The 19,133-nt window shown below is 37.9% G+C and overlaps 5 protein-coding genes across 5 annotated transcripts; 4 read left to right on the top strand and 1 right to left on the bottom strand.

Moving 5' to 3' along the window:
• The first annotated feature begins 1,562 nt into the window (after nt 1–1,562).
• On the top strand, nt 1,563–4,394 carry LOC117624051 (26S proteasome non-ATPase regulatory subunit 11 homolog). Its single transcript, XM_034355176.1, has 2 exons — nt 1,563–1,724; nt 2,793–4,394. Exon 2 carries the CDS (start codon nt 2,819–2,821, stop codon nt 4,085–4,087), a length of 1,269 nt encoding a protein of 422 aa, XP_034211067.1. The 5' UTR covers nt 1,563–1,724; nt 2,793–2,818; the 3' UTR covers nt 4,088–4,394.
• A 324-nt stretch (nt 4,395–4,718) lies between these two features.
• Nucleotides 4,719–6,962, top strand: LOC117624061 (vesicle transport v-SNARE 12). The gene is made up of 5 exons (XM_034355186.1): nt 4,719–5,056; nt 5,383–5,441; nt 5,550–5,738; nt 6,062–6,232; nt 6,670–6,962. Exons 1-5 carry the CDS (start codon nt 4,960–4,962, stop codon nt 6,823–6,825), a joined length of 672 nt encoding a protein of 223 aa, XP_034211077.1. The 5' UTR covers nt 4,719–4,959; the 3' UTR covers nt 6,826–6,962.
• Nucleotides 6,963–8,562: 1,600 nt separating this feature from the next.
• On the top strand, nt 8,563–10,497 carry LOC117636389. The gene is made up of 5 exons (XM_034370868.1): nt 8,563–9,099; nt 9,554–9,653; nt 9,776–9,896; nt 10,036–10,131; nt 10,229–10,497. The coding sequence occupies exons 1-5, from the start codon at nt 8,688–8,690 to the stop codon at nt 10,361–10,363; spliced, it is 864 nt and encodes a 287-aa protein (XP_034226759.1). The 5' UTR covers nt 8,563–8,687; the 3' UTR covers nt 10,364–10,497.
• An 882-nt stretch (nt 10,498–11,379) lies between these two features.
• On the top strand, nt 11,380–15,802 carry LOC117636380 (integrin-linked protein kinase 1). The gene is made up of 11 exons (XM_034370857.1): nt 11,380–11,889; nt 12,012–12,086; nt 12,166–12,282; nt 12,711–12,805; nt 13,182–13,302; nt 13,431–13,510; nt 14,237–14,296; nt 14,524–14,645; nt 14,750–14,835; nt 14,943–15,058; nt 15,255–15,802. The coding sequence occupies exons 1-11, from the start codon at nt 11,587–11,589 to the stop codon at nt 15,382–15,384; spliced, it is 1,305 nt and encodes a 434-aa protein (XP_034226748.1). The 5' UTR covers nt 11,380–11,586; the 3' UTR covers nt 15,385–15,802.
• Nucleotides 15,803–16,183: 381 nt separating this feature from the next.
• On the bottom strand, nt 16,184–17,817 carry LOC117616617 (transmembrane emp24 domain-containing protein p24delta9-like). The gene is made up of 4 exons (XM_034345991.1): nt 17,488–17,817; nt 17,195–17,404; nt 16,706–16,782; nt 16,184–16,616 (listed from the first exon to the last, which is right to left on the bottom strand). Exons 1-4 carry the CDS (start codon nt 17,692–17,694, stop codon nt 16,472–16,474), a joined length of 639 nt encoding a protein of 212 aa, XP_034201882.1. The 5' UTR covers nt 17,695–17,817; the 3' UTR covers nt 16,184–16,471.
• Nucleotides 17,818–19,133: the final 1,316 nt, after the last annotated feature.

Here is a 19,133-nt window from a genome sequence, read left to right as displayed (position 1 = left end):
TGACCGGCAGCCATAAAGGGGCCAACCACCAGTCAAAATTCCCGCCATCGTCCGAACTTTTGAGACTTGGGCTCGACGGTCAGTATATATAGCACGTGATCAATTTTCTAATTTCATGTTTTTTAAGTTTTGGAGTAGTAGGATGAATGAGTTTAAATTCCTTTTCATTTTAGGGTTAGAATATTATAAATACTCCTCCCTATAAGAAAGTAAAGTTTATTTTTCGAGCTTTCTTTAATTTCATACGCCATGGCATATGACAATCAGAATGAGATGGGAGGGGAACACATATAAGGAGCTTCTTGATAGGATGTTTAACATTCTTCGTGATCGCGAGAGTAACTTGGGGCTGGCTAGAGACAGACGTAGGATAGTTTTGAGGCCTCCACAAGTACTTCGTGAGGGCACAAACAAAACTGTTTTTGTGAATTTCATAGATGAGTGCGAGATGATGCATAGATAGGGAGCCCAATCATGTCATGACTTTCTTGCTGACTCAACCGGGCAACAAAGGTTGGTTGTCAAGGGAAGATTGCACCCAATAATTTCAAAGGAATATGTCAATTGCAATGGGTGTAAAAGTCTGGACACTATGCTTTCAAAAAAGAATAGTCTCCTCGCTCTTAGATGCCAGAAGTATGGTTCTAACCGATCAGTTGCTCAAATTAAAGTTGGTTTTCTGGCTCGTGTGGGACCAAGGAATGCAATAACATGATCTTAATTAGCGTCCACTCATGATTTTATTAAGTTTAAATTAATTTTAAGTAGATTATCGCTTGTATTCAATTTAACTTATACAACAGTAAAATTTTCTTCTGCTTGTTAGTAATTTTCTTATGTAGTCAATCTTATTGTGTGCATGTACGTTTTTATTCTTTATGAGTAGAAGATAAATTAAAGCCCATCTATTAAATAAAACTTTCTTACTAAAACTAGCCTCTCGCATGTGCTTCAAGTATGCGAGAGGTTTTTTTTTTTTTTATTTTATTTTATTTTTAAAATTTAAATTTATTTTATAATTAAAAAAGATAATGGGTAGTTGTGTTCTATAAAAATATGATCTATTATTTGATTTTTATTTTCATTTTATTTTTTTTAATATGAAAAAGTGTGAATTTACCATATTATCTTCATTTAATTAATAATTCCAATTCTTAATGTTTGCATTAACCAATGACATTTTCTGGTATTTTGAATGTTTCACCATTCTCTGTCTTTTGCTTTATATATATAGATCATTAGCATAATAATAATATTTATTTTTAAAATTAAAAAAAATCGTCTAAAAGAAAAAAAAAGAATAATAAATAAAGCACACACAGTCTTCCAAAGAGAAGAAAACAAAGCCCAGCCCAGCCCAAGATCAAAGCTCATATTGGCAAGCCCAGCCCAAGGACTGACTTTTCTTTAGAAACAAGAAAAGAAGAAAAACTGTTGATATTTTTAAAAGAGAGCAATTATTTTTGGTGGAGAGGGGGTTTTGTTCCCGTGCAGCGATAGTCCATCAAGGAATTTACACCGCGAATCGGAACACCGCAGAAAAAGAAAAAAAGAAAAAGAGAGAAAATGAAGGGACCGTCCCAGCTAAGCTGAGCATCTACTTAAGACTTGGGACTACACAAATCGGCCTCTCGCTGTGCATCACCACCGACCCTCCTCCTCTCGTCCTCTGTGAATCTTCTTCACTCTTTCTTCAAGCTCGTCCAATTCCCTAGGTCAACCGGGTATCTATCCATCCCTCTCCTTCCTGCGATCTCATTTACTTCAATTCTGTAAATTTAGGTTTAATTTTTTCTTTTTTCAAACTAGGGATATGCTTCAGTTTAGGGTTTTTTTTTCTTCTCAATTTGAAATTATTCAGTTTATGCGTTGCTTTCTGCTTGAATTTCAGGGCTTTCTTGCCTTCGACTTTCTATATTGTACATCTGTCTGTGGGTAGTATGTGTTTACTGTATTTTCATACGATTTTGCTCAAATGTTGATGTATTGCTGTATTTTTAGTATTTTCAAACATTCATCTCCTTGATTTTTTTTGAATTTCTTGTTACTGTTTATTCATGGGTGTTCGAGTCTAAGTTTCTTTTATTGGTTTGAATTTTGTTTTTATTATATGAGGTACTTTAAACAAAGTCGAACCTTAAAATCAGAGTGCCATTTCTGGTTAGGTTAGCCAATTAAATTATATTGCAGAGTATAAAATGGTAAGCAAAATTAAGTTTTTGATGTTGATAAAGATATATCATACATACATACATGGTTTAAATATGCTTTCTCATTTATATTTGTACTGTTAACTCTGTATTTTCATTAGTTTTGATGTGTAATAGTGACAGAGAAAAATAAACAGATGAAGAAGAATTTAGTTATAGACTAGCTATGTAGATCTCACTTGCATGAACAGAATTTCATGGGTTCTCCTAACTGGGGTCAGCTAGATGAATTTTGGGGTGAAGCTGGTTAAATGTTCTCTGAAAGTTCCAAATCAGTTACTTCGTTGGAGATGGCTCATAATGTTGGTAAATGCTTTTGGGAGGGAGTAAAATTTGTTATTTGTCCATTTTTGTCTATATTAGAGACTTGGGAATCATTTTAGAAGTTAGTGCAGCAGAAGGTTTAAGTAACATCTTCCTTTGCAGTTATATATTATAAGAATATTCGCAGGTCAAATCTCAGTTTTTAGGAGGCTTGCAACTGCTTGGGATCCAAAGTGATGCCTCTTTTATCTTCGTATTTAGATGCTGAGGCAATTTTATTATTTGATTTTAATAGTTTGGTCTATTCTCTTTCTGCAGGACTTGGATATTTCAAAGCATTGACAATGTCTTCATCATATCTCCCAGCAACTACTGATTCGATTGCTCAGGCTTTAGAGGCCAAAGCCCCATCTGAAGCCATTTCTATTCTTTATCGCATTCTTGAAAACCCATCTTCTTCTTCTGAAGCCCTACGGATAAAGGAACAGGCTATCACAAATCTGACGGATCTTCTTAGACAAGAAAATCGGGCAGAGGATCTTCGTAACCTTCTCACCCAGTTGAGGCCTTTCTTTAACTTGATTCCCAAGGCGAAAACTGCAAAAATTGTTCGTAGTATTATTGATGCAGTAGCTAAAGTACCAGGCACATCTGATCTTCAGATTTCCCTTTGCAAAGAAATGGTGCAGTGGACCCGTGCTGAGAAGCGAACTTTCCTTCGACAGCGAGTGGAGGCCAGGCTTGCATCTCTTTTGATGGAAAGCAAGGAGTATTCAGAAGCACTAAGTCTCCTATCAGGCTTGATCAAGGAAGTGAGAAGGCTAGATGACAAGCTTCTCCTTGTGGACATAGATTTGTTGGAGAGTAAGCTCCATTTCTCTTTGAGAAATCTCCCTAAAGCCAAGGCTTCACTCACAGCTGCAAGAACAGCAGCCAATTCCATATATGTGCCTCCAGCTCAGCAGGGAACTATCGATTTGCAGAGTGGGATTCTTCATGCCGAAGAAAAGGACTACAAGACTGCTTATAGTTATTTCTTTGAAGCATTTGAAGCCTTCAATGCTCTTGAAGATCCTCGGGCTGTATTTAGCCTCAAGTATATGTTGCTGTGCAAAATCATGGTGAGCCAGGCTGATGATGTGGCAGGTATAATTTCATCAAAAGCAGGACTACAGTATGTGGGGCCCGAGCTGGATGCTATGAAAGCAGTTGCTGATGCTCACTCGAAGCGCTCTTTAAAACTCTTTGAAACTGCTCTTCGGGATTTTAAGGCCCAGCTGGAGGAAGATCCCATTGTCCACAGGCACCTTTCATCCCTGTATGACACTCTGTTGGAACAGAATCTCTGCAGGTTGATTGAGCCTTTCTCAAGGGTGGAGATTGCTCATATTGCAGAACTCATTGAACTGCCAATCGATCATGTGGAAAAGAAACTGTCTCAGATGATTCTGGACAAGAAGTTTGCAGGGACTTTAGATCAGGGTGCTGGATGCCTCATCATTTTCGACGATCCCAAAACGGATGCAATCTACCCTGCAACGTTGGAAACCATATCTAACATCGGCAAGGTTGTGGACAGCCTCTACGTGAGGTCTGCAAAGATAATGGCATGAGGTTGTAGGTTCAAGGAGGCAGTTTCCTGCCTTCACTTCATTTCCTTTGGTTCTATTCTGAGTCGACACTGTAATGCCAGCAGTAATCCTTTCATTTTATGGTTTTAGACTAAATTGTACTGTGAGTTTGGTAGGTTCTACCATTTGGAGAATTTTCATTTTACACAAAGGAACTTGTATTGAGCCTACTCAGGTTGCTTGGATTTTACTTTAGAGGTTAACTTTGTTTAGGAAATGTGCCCTTTTACTCCGGTTTGTTGATTAATCCCCGTAATCCCTCCTCCCCCTCTTCTCCCCCTTTCAGCAACTTGTCCAGAGTTTTAATTCTTCAGCTGTTTTCGTTGTGCACAATAATCTTTGATTTTGTCACAAATTTAATTTACAGGGTACTGACCTTGGAGCCTGGATGGTATTGTTTTATCAGAAAAAGAAAAAGGAAAATGAAAATTTCTTTATTGAACAAACGTATCTGATAATAATCATACCAAATTACAATTTATAGAGGGTCAGAATTAAGTTCTATGAGAAGGGAAAAAGAACAAGACGATCGAAACGCAGTGTCGTACAAGGAAAATACAAAAATATATGACATGGTAACTTTAAAGTCTACCGGGACGTTTTTTCGACGACTGTTCATTTTCCGTTTTTTAATTGAGCCTCCGAAATACCGAAATTACGGACGAGCTCTCAAAGTCGAATCTCGAATTCCGTCAACTGTGAGCTACAAGAAGACCAACAAAATCTGAAAAATTGAGGTTGGAGAACCAACATAACAACCCAAAATCCCCTCTCAGACTCTTCAGATCGTTGTCTTCTCGATTCGCAAATTCTCAATTGAACCAGTGGGGATAGTGTGCCACGTATCAATCGAGATGAGTGAGGTGTTCGAAGGCTACGAGCGTCAGTACTGCGAGCTCTCCGCAAATCTCTCACGAAAATCTAACTCCGCCGCCCTTCTTCCTGACCATGGTATTATTCTATTGTTTCATTTTCTGCTAATTTAATAACTATCCGTACTGCCATGTCTCCGATTGTGGGTTTTTTGCGATATTATGCCCCAATGTTCTTAATTTATGAGATTTCATCAATTAGTAACAGTGATCAACTTGGAAGTTTATGGCTGATTAGGGAATTCTTTTGGGGGGCTTTATGGGTTTTCTTTTTTTTGTTTGTTGTTCAAGTGGTTGTTAGAAAGTCAGGATCTTTAATGCATCCATGTATTTGTACGATTTGGTTTGGTTGTGATCTTTTTCATGAAATGGGTTGTTGTTGTTGTGGGTCAATGTGACTTGCAGAGCAGAAGAAGCAGAGGTTTTCTGAGATTAAAGTTGGCTTGGACGATGCTGATGCTTTGGTAATATGCAGAACAAAAGTTTTCACTTCGTTTTCCTTTGCTGGAGAGCTTCTGTTCTCTTGTACTTTCCTTGTTTATACGAATAAGTGGTGTGATTTGTTTTTTCAGATTCGGAAAATGGACCTTGAAGCCAGAAGCTTGCAGCCGAGTGTAAAGGCGGTGCTTCTTGCTAAGCTAAGGGAATATAAATCCGATCTCAATAACTTGAAAAGGGAAATCAAAAGAATTACATCACCTGATGCTAATCAGGCTGCTCGTGAAGAGCTGTTGGAGTCCGGGATGGCTGATGCCCATGCGGTAAGTGTGGACTCTGTATGGATCATTAAACTTCAATTCTAGCTTAGCTTAACATTTGTGCCAAAGTATGAAATTTGATTTGAGGAATTGTATGCATTTATGACGTGCTGTAATGCAAATATCTGAATTCCCAACTATCCGGGGTGCTCTTTTATTTCCCCCATAATTTTCCTCTTGATTCATGACAAAGGCAACCACTAGGCCATTGTCATTTGTCCTCAATGGACTATTTACAAGTTAGATGTAATGTTTGTCTTTAGTTTTCTTTTCCTCTGGGAGAATAGAATAACTTTTCTTGGTGATTTATGTGGACAACAAAACAGGTTTCTTCTGATCAAAGAGAGAGAATGACAATGTCTGTTGAGAGATTAAATCAATCAAGTGATAGAATCACGGAGAGTAGGAGAACCATACTGGAGACTGAAGAGCTTGGTGTCTCCATTCTCCAAGATTTGCATCAACAACGGGAAACTCTCCTGCATTCCCATCAAAAAGTAAGTTTAACTTTTTAATCATGTCTCTGCTTAACTTAAGTTTCATGGGGTAGCCTCCCCTCCCCCTAAACTTTTCTTCGTTAAAAAAAAAAAAAAAAAGAAGGTCCATGGTCGCATAGACTTCTTTTCGCTTCCCTGAAGTTGAATTCAGTGAGTTTCCCTTACATGCCATTCACATATTCCAATGCTGGAGTCATTCCTACACTTTCTTGTTGAGGAACGAAAAACCTTAGAAATAAAGTGGGGCTCATAACTCCAGTGGCAGTGCACCAAAGACCCAAGATATAAAGTTGGGGTCTCGACCTAATATCATGCCAGGCCATAGGCCTCCTTTGAAAGAAAAAGAAAAAAGTTCCGACATATGATCTGAACAAGGCATCTGCATTAGTGAATTTGTTAATCTAAGTGATTTGTGTTTTTCCTTTTGTCATTTGCAGCTTCATGGGGTAGATGACGCCATTGACAAGAGTAAAAGAGTTTTAACTGCCATGTCACGGAGGATGACCAAGCATAAATGGATCATCGGCTCAGTCATCGGAGCTCTTATCGTTGCAATCCTGTTTATTCTATATTTTAAGTTTTCTCATCATTAATGGATATCTGATACGAATACCATCTATGGTATAAGAGATTCTCTCAAGTGATTGTTGTATCTATACATATGCTCTATTGCCCAGAGAGTCATGAATCATATTTCCCCTATTTTATCTATACTTGTCTATTACTTGTCCTCGTTTTGTAAATTTTTAGTGGAATGTTCAAGTCTTAAACACTCAATGGCAGCGGGAGGGAGGCCTCAACTCAATTAATCTTGCAGATATCTTTTAACAATTTGAAGAAAAATCATTATTCTGCTAACTTGCTAATTCATTCAATTTTCAAAACATGCACTCTTTAAACCCTTTTTTAAAAAAGGGCTGTAAAATGACTTTTTTAAGATGTCAATAACAGCGACTTCATTTAAAAAACCGTATAGTTTATGAAATAAACGACAGTATTGAATCAAAGTTGTTCGTAGAAATGGATTGGTAACTAGTGAACGTTGTAATTAATATGTTACATTAAGCAAATTAGTTAATGAGCATAGCATGCATGACTTTTATATTAATAGAACGAAGCATGCATCCATCCATCCATCCATCCATCCTCAAGATCGGGTTCAGGGTTCAGAAGAAAACGCATGTCGCTTTTCAAATTGGTTGAGTTTGGTATCTGCCGGGGGTGGTTGGAAGATGCTCCATCGTACAATTGTTCTGCATCCACCCAAGACGGCAGGTGGAGTACTATTGACTTCCCGGTGCTTCGTCCAGAGTATGATTGTGTCAAGACCAAGCAGTTTTGCGAGTGGCACGTGCATGACGATCATGCACTTCTCTACTCACCCACCCAAACTCCTTGACTCGTTTCAATTACATATAGTTAATGAGATCGATTTAGAATTCATGTTTATTTAGCGATTAATCTCAGATTTAGTCACATACTTAAACAAATAATTGTGACCTTACCTACGTGTGTGTGCGCGCACGTGATGGACTAAAAATAAATGCGAATTTAGAGAATAGACACACTATGATAGCATAGTGCTACAAGTTGACTCAAATTATAAGTTATGTACTAGATTTAGGATTGATCGTCATTTTACCAGATGCATAAACAATTGTTATGTGGAGGCATGCAAAGCACTTTAAAACAAGCATTTCATGTATTTTTGTTATTATATTGGTACCTTCACCAAAGATCCAAATGGTTTATGAGAAGTACTTGAAAATGTTCATTGAAGAGTGCTAAAGTCTAAACAAATTATTTCATAACTCAAAAGAGTTTTGGGTTTTCTCCCAAATGTTGCTAGAGTTGTTTTTTTATTATCTAAAAGCACTTATAGCCAATCCACAAGCATAGCTAAGCTAAACATGCATTTTTACTCATCATATTATACTCGCTTACATTAAAATCGCATTTATTATAAATACGTTGAAATTTTCATTAAAAATTTAAGTGCATTTAAAATGTTTGAGACTGATTCTTCATGAAACACGTAAATTGCACTTGAATGCAACATGCATTTTTGGAGTGTTAATTGAGATTACATTCTGTAATAACTAAGTTGTTTAAAGAAATAGAAATCCATTGCTCTCCTAATTTAGACTATCATTTATACTTAAAAAATTAGTAACAAAAATAATTTCCTTTTCAAAAAATAATAGAAAGGCATAACAAATGATGGGTCGGAGTTAAAAGACCCGTCCGTTTCACAGGCCCAATTCTCCCGGCCCCACCACCACAGACAGAGCTCCATGACTGGGGAAAAAAACATATCCGCAGATTCATTCAGTGATTCCAACCACCACCCACCCACCCAAGCAACACACAGATTGGAGAGACCCAAACGTAATTGCAATTTGCACCCTATTTATTTTCAAATTTTATCAATTTTACCCCGAAGGTCAAGCCCGCCATGGATTCTCTCTCATCGGTAAAAGTCTTGCCCTCCGCAGTCACCAACCCTCTCCGTCCACGGCGCCGCCGGCTGCCTCTCTCTTCTTCTTCACTCGGCAGCTTACACAATCGGAATCTCTACATCTCCTCCTCCGTCTTTGGAGTGCCGTGCTCTCCCGAGACTTCTTCGTCTTATTCTAGAAGGAGGCTCGTGAGAGAAGTTTCTTGCCGGTCGAGCGGTGGCGGTGGCGGTGCCACAGAGGAAGACGACGCCGACGCCGATGGCGATGGAAGTGAGCAGGTGGAGAGAGCGCTTCATCTGGATGGTAATATTCCCTCCACTTCCGATGAGTTCGTGAAGCGCGTGTCGTCTCGTGCTTACGACATGCGGCGCCACCTCCAGCAGACCTTCGATTCCAGCAGCTACGATGGTACGGAATTTTCAATTTCCTTTGAAAGCTTTGGTTTAGTTTGAGATTTTGAGCTATCCTCCTTGCACAGTTGCACTCTCCCTGCTCCCTGTTTTTGACGAGTGATCAATAAATTACATAGTTATTTATTATTTATTTGTTTGTTCCTGGTTTTTGCCCTTATTCATGTCCTCTGAAATTCATGATTCAATTTTGCTGGATGAATGTTATATGATATCTCTCTATTAAAAATGTTATAGAAACTTAACTGGATTCAAACATGACCTATGCTCTGTTTGTTTGTGTTCTACCAATTATCATTTCCAAAATTTATATATGCAAATGAAGAGTTGCAAAAACAGAGTTATGGATACAAGTTTTGATTGAGTTTGAGACTTGTGGTTATACAGTTGAGTTGAGTGTTGGTCTCTGATCTATTTGATCTCGGTTTTGCCCTTTCTCTATTCTTGTTCAGTGTTGGAGGCCAACCCTTGGAGAGAAACTTCCAAGCCTGTGTATGTACTAACACAAAGGGAAAACCTGTTGTGCACCATGAAAACCCGAAGAAATCGCAGGTCTCCCTCCTCTGCTCTTCTCTGTGTGTGCGCCTTTTCTCTTCATTGGTCATAGTTGTTGTTATTTGTGGACTGAATTAGTCCCTAGGTTTGGTGACATATTGGTGGGTTATATGTGACAGTGAAGTTGAAACGGAGCTTGGGAAATTGTTTTCCAAAGGATCAAAGTGGAACCAAACGAAACAGCCAAGAAACGGTACAAAGTTCCAGATGCTTGTGGAGGATATTAGGGATGGAGTGCTTGTAAGCATTTTTGTTTCTTTTTCTATTGACTTCAATGCATGAATTGTTGGTTGCATAGAAAGTTTCATTTCCTAGGACTTCTGAGCTCGGGCTTCACCTAAGGTTACATATGATTCACTCATTCCAATGGCATTTGCAGGTTTTTGAGGATGAGAATGAAGCTGTAAGGTATTGTGACTTGTTGCAAGGCGGGGGCCAAGGTTGTGAAGGTGTTGCAGAAATAGAGGCCTCATCAGTAAGAAACAGAGAGCCATCTTTAAATTTGTAAATTGGTGGATGATGGTTTTGCTTTGCATAAGTGTAACAATGGTTTGGTCGTCTTTAAAATGTAGGTATTCGATCTGTGCCAGAAAATGAGAGCTCTTGCAGTTCTTTTCCGTCGCGGGAGAAGCCCACCTCTGCCTCAAAGCTTGGAGCTCAACCTCAGGGCTCGAAAGCGCTCCCTTGAAGACCAACAAGACCCATAAAGATGACTTGATATGAAAGTTCCTGCTTGGAATTGTATATTTATAACAAACCACTCTCCTATACAACTCTAATACATGCCCCCGGATCTGTAAACTGTAATTTATATATTGATTCTAATTTCTGGGGTTCTTCAGTTTTCATCTTTTCAACTCAATTGAGCAAAGTACCGTGCCGAATTTTCATTTTAGGTCGAAAATCCAAATTGAGGTGGATTTGTATAAGAAAGTTCCAGATCCAAACAATCTCCCCAACTCCCACCCATATTTCATTTTTGGCGGCCGTATTAATCCTCTACATTGAAGTCTACAGCTGGGCTAGCTGCTCCTCCTCCTGCCGCCTATTCAGCTCCTCCGGCCGCCTACGGACCTACCTCACCATTCTTTGGTCCAATGGTTGATGTCCTGGTGCAACTATTCCAAGAGAGAGGTGCAAGAGTTTGGCATCATCCCTTGCTCACTTTCCCATATCCCAGCGCTTGTTGAAAAAGTCTTGGGCCTTTCCTGGAATTGAATTAATCAGGTTGGTTAAGTACTCATATCTATATTCGTACTTTGGGTGTAGGATCTTTGTGTAATTCCCTGATTCTGGCTCAGTTAGTTCACGCCACGTCTAGGCTAGTTAGTTGAGACAGTAGACTCCTCTTACGTGAAAAAAAGTTCAAACAGGAAAATGGCAATAACACATGATTCTCACGGGTCACACTACACGCAAAGCCAAAAGATAAAACAAGTGAGAAAAGAAAGAGATTCCGTTGAAAAAGTAAGAGCAGCCAACCAATAGTCCAATACAATGGGGTCTACTTTTATTAGAGATGTGGTACATATGAAAAATGTTATAATTCTAACATTTTTCTTTTTTAATATTTTCCCACAAACTTGCCCTTTTTTACTAAATAAGTAAAGAAAATGGTGGGTATACCACATTTATATTTCACATTTATGTATTACTTAAAAGTAAATCTTATTATATTGTTAGGCTCTATCTATATTTAAAAAAAATGATACACAACACGATATATAAATGTGATAAACCTAGCCTTACCTATAAATAAACATAACCAACAAAACCAACCGACTGCGGATGTCGTCCCACCTTCCCTTTACACCAAAACAAGAAGCTAAAAAACAAATAGTTTAAAATAAAATAAAATAAGAGCATTTGGCTGGCCACACTCAACTTGAATCCATTCACATTCCGATTTCGATCCGCCTCGACTTCACTCATGAGCTCCGGCGCGTCCGATTCCTCTGGAGGCCCCTGCACTTCGACCCCGCCCGCCGACAAGGACAAGCAGAAGGAGAAGGCCCGCGTCAGCCGTACCTCTCTCATACTCTGGCACGCCCACCACAACGACGTCGCCGCCGTCCGCAAGCTCCTCGAGGAGGATCGCTCTCTCGTCCACGCCCGCGACTACGACAACCGCACTCCGCTCCACGTGGCTTCCCTCCACGGCTGGATCGACGTCGCCAATTGCCTTATTGAGTATGGCGCCGATGTCAACGCCCAAGATCGCTGGAAAAACACCGTATTGATCTTCAACCTTCTATTATTCTTAATTAATTAATTAATTAATTGCAATGCTTAATTATGTGTAATTGTAATTTTTTAAGTATTATCAGGTTTTAATTTTGTTAATCTTGATGGCAGCCTCTAGCTGATGCAGAAGGAGCTAAGAAGCATACAATGATTGAGCTTCTAAAATCGTATGGTGGCTTGTCTTATGTAAGTCTGTTGTTCATAGAGTGGAGTTTTTCGGTTTTATTTGGTTTTGTGTGCTCTAATTCTCTGTTTGAGTGTGCAGGGCCAAAATGGAAGCCATTTCGAACCGAAACCGGTGCCACCCCCTCTGCCCAACAAGTGTGATTGGGAAATTGAACCGTCTGAGCTCGACTTCTCCAGCTCAGTTACCATCGGGAAGGTCTGAATTTCTTTTCAATTGACGAGTTTTATACGTTATTCAAAGATATCGTACGGTTTAAATATTTGATTCGCCTTGTAACGCAGTGCTATATAAATCTTCATACTTGGTTTCTCACATGTGTGGTTTTTATTTTAAGATGTTCTATTGTTATGATAAATTCACTATATCTTTAGTTATTCTCTGTTTCACATGCTAAATATAGTAGGTTCCTTTGAGCTCCCTAAAAGTCAGACCCCATTTCCTCCGATGTAGTTTCTTGCTCTTTTGTGCCAATGATTTCTTGGATTTTTCCTTTCTTGTCCAAGTTGAAGTTGTTGCGGTCAGCCCATAGTTTTATTACCGTACTAGCTCCTGTGTTTCCATAATCTATCTGCATTCTGCCATATGCCAAGATACAACCTCAACTTGATCAGTGGTGCTTGTAGGGCTCTTTTGGTGAGATTTTAAAAGCACATTGGCGTGGAACACCAGTAGCTGTCAAACGCATTCTTCCATCCCTTTCGGGTGATAGATTGGTGATGTAAGTTCAACTTCATTTTTATGTAAAAAAAAGTAGTTACCACTTAGTTGCTGTGGAAGTTTTCTTTTGAGTTAATACTCCTTCGTTATGTTACTTTTAATTTATTTTATGAACTGTTTTGGATTGACAAATGAACAATCAAACTCATAATTTAGTTTTTAGGGCTCTTTAAACAATTTATGCATCATTCTTTCATAGAAATGACAACTTTATCAATCAAAAGATACTTTTTGTATATCAAATTTTTTGGGAGGTGACCTCCTCCATGAAACATGCAATGTTGAATTTACAATCAGCATATCTTTCTTTACCTCCACTTTTCCATCATATTAAAAAGTTCTGAATTTCTGACTTGTTCTTTGCTTTCCTGATACAGTCAGGACTTCCGTCATGAAGTTAATTTGCTAGTGAAGCTTCGTCACCCTAATATAGTCCAATTTCTTGGAGCTGTTACTGAGAAGAAGCCCCTTATGCTAATAACGGAATATTTAAGAGGGGTATACTTGTGCATCTTCAATTTGTGTTCCGAGTTTTTTTATTCTCTCTGTCAAAGTTCTTTGTGGTGCTCTTTAAACTGTCTTGCTAAGACATTGCTTCTTAAATAATGTATTGTCTGCTGTTGTAGGGTGATCTTCATCAATACCTCAAGGAAAAGGGTGCACTTAGTCCTTCAACAGCTATCAACTTTGCCTTAGACATTGCCCGGTACTTTAATGGAACTTCAATCAACTTATTGCCTTAGTTTAAAGAAATCTTTTGCAGATACTATGAAATAGTTTTTTCATGAGAGATAGATGGCTGATATTGTCATCTGGTTGGAGTTCTAGTTGCACAGGAAATTTAGTTCTTCAGTATAGTAATCATTACATCTTTTGCTGTTTGGAAAGTGCAGAGATGGAGTCATACTAGCACATGCATCAAACTTATTTGCTTCTCCCAATTTTTCCCTTTAACATGTCTGTGCTTCTCGGAAATGAAAAATGTTGTAGTTATGGACTTTGGGAGATTTCAAATATTTTAAATACACTGTTCATAATTGTTGGTTGTGACCATAAAGACTAAATATGCGATCTTTTGGTGGTAAATTGTGTCTTCATGAGATAATTAAATCAAGAACACGCTTGCATAAGTCTTCGTGTTTCATTCTAAAACAGAGAGCTCTTATAGCTTGCTTCAGAATAAATAAATAACAACCATTCCTAGTTAAGGTGATTATCTTAATTTTTGCAGGAAGTTCTTGTTAGAAGTATGGGCTGGTTTTTGCCTCTAGTTTTCTCATAATATGCTGTTTTTGTTAATATGGGAAAAACAAGAATGAGAGAAGTGAAAATGTGTTTTTAATTTATGATTGGCCAAAACTTTTAACTAATATGAAATTTAGTCCTTTTGATAATTTTGCTAATCTGAGTTCCTAAATCTCAATGTGGCCAGAGGCATGGCTTATCTTCACAACGAGCCAAATGTCATAATTCACCGAGACCTGAAACCAAGGTGAGTTGATATGTGTAGAATTTGGTATGCATATGTTGTTTTTAATTATAACAGTTCAAACAGAATGGCTAAGAGGAATTATCTTCATAGGATGAAAGAAATTCTGGATTTGTGCAAATTTACGATTTCCTTTTCTATTTCTCCAGTCATGTTTCCATCCCTGTAAACATGTGGCTTGCTTGCAGTATTTTATATTGTTACTTCTAAATTTTGTTTCTTTATTGCAGGAATGTTCTCTTAGTCAATTCCAGTGCGGACCATTTAAAAGTTGGAGATTTCGGACTAAGCAAGCTCATCAAGGTTCAGAATTCTCATGATGTGTACAAGATGACTGGCGAAACTGGAAGTTGTGAGTGTCTTTGGAAATTTACGATTGAATGAAAGTTGCTGTTGAATAAAATAAATCATGAAAGTAAAAAATATTTGTGTGTTTTGCATTGGAACCAATGAAAGACCGCTATATGGCTCCTGAAGTTTTTAAGCACCGGAGATATGATAAGAAGGTTGATGTGTTCTCTTTTGCAATGATATTATATGAGGTAATGTTGCTTTGTGCAAGATATGAAATTCAGATTCACCCTTAAAACAGAAAGATGTAAAATGATTTATTCCAGTCCTGATCTATGACCACTCTCAACTGGTGCAGATGCTTGAAGGGGACCCACCGCTATCAAACTACGAGCCTTATGAAGCAGCCAAATATGTGGCGGAAGGACACAGGCCATTGTTTCATGGAAAAGGGCACACCCCTGAACTGAAAGAGTAAGTTAATACTGTAATTTCAAATCAACCAAAACGTTCCCTTCTTTTGTGCTATTCCACATACAATTTTACCTTTCATCATTCAGAAAGAGTGGCATTTGCGTTGCTAATTTAAATTGAATACCCTCATGCTTTAATACAAGTACTGAAACTTGAATTGCGAGTCGTTTATTTCTTTCCATTGAATGTTTTACAGGTTAATAGAGCAGTGTTGGGCTGCTGACATGAACCAAAGACCATCTTTCTTGGAAATTCTCAAAAGGCTTGAGAAGATAAAGGAAAAAACTTTACAGGCAGATCATCACTGGAACATATTTAACACATAAACTTGAAAGTGATGGCGCTGTCAGGTACATAAGTGATCCTCTGCCAGTCACTTGTAGTCCCAAAATGTGCAGATGGGATTGTGAATAGGCTTAAAGTGAGAAAGCTTGCGATTGTGACTATTGTTCTACAATGTTCTGTTTCAGATTCTTATTGTGAACGGAGGAGGTATTTTCCTCTGTTCCTACATAACAGTATGCCTTTGTCTGAACAAACTTATCCAGAAAATCTCATCGGATTAACATATATATAGAGATTTCATGTTTTGACTGGATAATCTCCTTTTCGTATCTTTCATTTGTAATTTGTTGTAGCCACTTTAAGTGATGTTGAGAACAGATATATGTTAGACAAGATTATATCTTATCTTTGTCTTGCTTTAATAATTGAATAAAAGTTCTCCGCCTTGGAATGATACTATATCAGTTTTTCCAACTAATAGACGAGAAGCTTGTCACTTATTTTGGGGGTTTTCAGAGTCATTATCGAGTGAACTCACCAAGACAAATTGATTTCGAGCATTATTATGGGTAGAAAGCCCAAGGTAACACAAAATACATGCCCAAAGCTAGAGCAAGATAAACAAATAATGAGTAACAAAACTAGCAAACTGTAATCCTGATGGCCAAATTTCTTTGAAGCCATCCCCCTTAGACTGAAACCTAAAGGTTGCCCGTGTTATAAGTTTGGATACTTGGAAGATAAGAGAACAAGAGAACAAGAAAAATTGGTATGCATTCCTTAACCCGAAGATAATTTTCGAGAGTGGCAAAGCTGATGCAAAAACAGAAACCTTCTGCGAGTGAAAATGATAGGAGAATTAACTTAAAACTTGTAATCAGTCATTGCATGTTACTGGAATACAAGATGTGGCTATTATCAACTTCAAAACAACTCTTATGCTGTAGTCAAGATTTGGTTGTCCTACTTCATCTAACAATCTGATCTGATAATTATTATATTCCAACATACAATGTTCTGTAAAATATTTTACAAAAAGCATTAAAAGATGGAATTATAAAACTCCTCTCTGGAACTAGAATACTCTCTTTTTTTTCTTTTCTGGCAATGCCTCTCTCTGGAATAAAATTAGATGAGCTTCTTTTTCTCAAAAAAGGTCTTCAAGTGCCACCATTGCAAAGCTGCAACCGATGAGCAAACAAAAAGCGAGAGCAAACTAAACCAGGCCATTCTGGAGTTAGTTGTTCTGTTAAGCTCCTGCATTTCTTCTTCCCTGAAACAAACATTAAGCCCAAAAAAATGACGAAATGACAAATATCTGTGTTCCACGAAATGTTCAAAGGAAAGAGAACGATTGCTTACCTTTGACGGAGATAGAACATTTCCTCATGAATGGAAGTAACAGTATCAAACAACTTTTTAAGCTCTAATTCCATAACCTGGCATTTTAAGAAGAAAAAAAAAAGGCATAAGATGGTCTCTACATCTCAACTCTCACAATTGCAAACAAAATCATTTGGGGAAGAAAATTTACTACATTATGCTTGTGTGAAACCACAAATTTCAAACAAAATCCATCTTAACAATGGTTTAGATTGATTCACAATAAAGCATATATATTGTTCAAGCAACACACACAGAAACTAAGAAAAGCAATCAGACAATAATACATAGATCAATCAGAGTTGATTCACAATTCCCATGTTACCAAACATCCAAGGAAACCAACTTCATTATGAACATAAACTAAATCCAATCGTTGTAAAAATCATATAACTCAATCGCGGATTATGTCCAAAAAAACGTATATGGATAAGCAAGTAAAAGTAGTAGGAATAGAAAAAGGCTTACATCGACAGTGCCTTTCTTGGCCACATTGGACCAGTCTTTAGCGGCGACGCCGGTCTTCCAATCGAATTCAATGGTCAACGTAATTTGGGGCTTGTGATCAGGCGCCCAGAAGCAGGCCATGTAATCTCCCGCCTCCGCCGCCACAAATGCGAACTGCCCCGATTCCACCAGCTCCGAGTAATGATAGTTATTCCCATAGTGCGACGTCACCTTCACATCGAAAATTCAATCTTTGTTTGTTTTCTTAATAAATAAATAAGTAGCCAAATTTGAAGAAATTAATTGAAGCGTACCCTGACGGTGAGCTTGTGAGAATCGGGAATGGGGTGGCCTTCGTTAGGGTTCACGACGCTGTACTTGCCGACCGTCATGGCATTGGCTTTTATGTCTTCCACGATGCATTTGGTGTGGCCCGATTGCAGCTCGAACCGCAGAGATTCCGATGTAGACGATAGAAACCCTAGGATTACAGCAGCAACAAGCAGACGCAACCCAGCCATGTTGTGAGTGACTCAGAGTGGACCCGGACTCCGACTCGGAGAGAATTTTGGGAGAAAGGGGGTTTTTCGATCTTCGTTCTCTTCGGAGAAGAGTCGGAATCTGGAATCCAAGTGTAGATTTCACGCTTTGGGCCATTGGGCCTGTAAGGCTTTTAGGTCAGGCTCGACACGTGTCTCTCTCTGATTCGCAGGGACACGTAATTCAAAAGGTTGGAGTGTTGTTCTCTTTTCGCCTTTTTGTTTTTTGTTTTTTTTGTTTTTGTAATAAATATTTTGGGCCAATGTGAGAGTTTGACAGAATTCAAATATTTGGCCCAATTTCAATCTAAAATTAACTTTGCAAATAGCAGCCCTTTTCAATGAAGGCTTTTCATTTAGGGGCCAGCCTATACAATGTGATAAAATGGTATAGGACTATAGGTTTTTTGTTTTGTTTTTGCAAAGTTATATCCTTACTATTTTAATGTGTTAAACGGGGGATCCACCTCGGATACAAAGTCTGATTTAACTGACTTAACTCATGTCTGATCTAAGACAATAGATTTCAACGAAGAGAATGTTGAAAACATATTTTTGTAATGAAAGAATTTCAAAATATATTTAAGAAAGAAACATGGATTTCCACCAAGAAAAAAAGAAAAAAAGAAAAAAAGAAACATGGATTTTATGTTGAGATGCAATTTACAACATGAATGCTGCCTGCAAAATCCATTAGGTCATTCAACCAAGGGTTCCCAAAAATTGCCATCCAGCTTGCCTCCTATGACAATGTTAATGCATGCAAGGTGAGATGTGCTTTGTCTTCATATGTAAGTGTAAGATCATTATCAGCATTTATTGCATATTTAATACAGCATATTAAAAAATTTAAAGCTTTGGCTGTGACTATTATTTTTCATCATCCTTACATTAATTTGGGCATTTTTTAAATTTATTTGGAATTTGCTGTCAAGCTTTCAATTCTGGAATCTGGATTGACAATTGCTATGTAGTAGTCTGTATGTTTCTTAAACTGAATAAGCTTCGGTGCTTTTCACTGTCATAATAAACTCATAGGTCATCTGTAAAATTAAAAATAATCTAGATTCGTATTAGATAAAACGGAAACGAAGATGTGGATAATCAAATGGTAAACACTTATTAATTTAGCCGATTTCTTGCATAAATAATTCTTGAAAGAGAACCTCAAAATTGAACATTCCTATCATGGTTACTTTGAATTGGGAAAATATATGATTATGCATTGTCCTTGTTACTATGTCAGTGTCTCCCTAAATTATACAAGCATCATGATTCATGACATTTCTGCACTTCACCTACGTTCCACACGCACACAAAGTACACAATACAAATTATAATTACTTCACAGACTCACCAGCCACTGCTTTTTTCGCCCACTTGCCTCACGTTTTCAAAAAAGGGAATTGATGAACTATCTG

Source organism: Prunus dulcis, chromosome 1 (assembly GCF_902201215.1).
Source record: "Prunus dulcis chromosome 1, ALMONDv2, whole genome shotgun sequence".
NCBI classification, from domain to species: domain Eukaryota; kingdom Viridiplantae; phylum Streptophyta; class Magnoliopsida; order Rosales; family Rosaceae; genus Prunus; species Prunus dulcis.
Note: the sequence above shows the minus strand (reverse complement) of the source record. Positions and strands in the feature narration are given on the sequence as shown.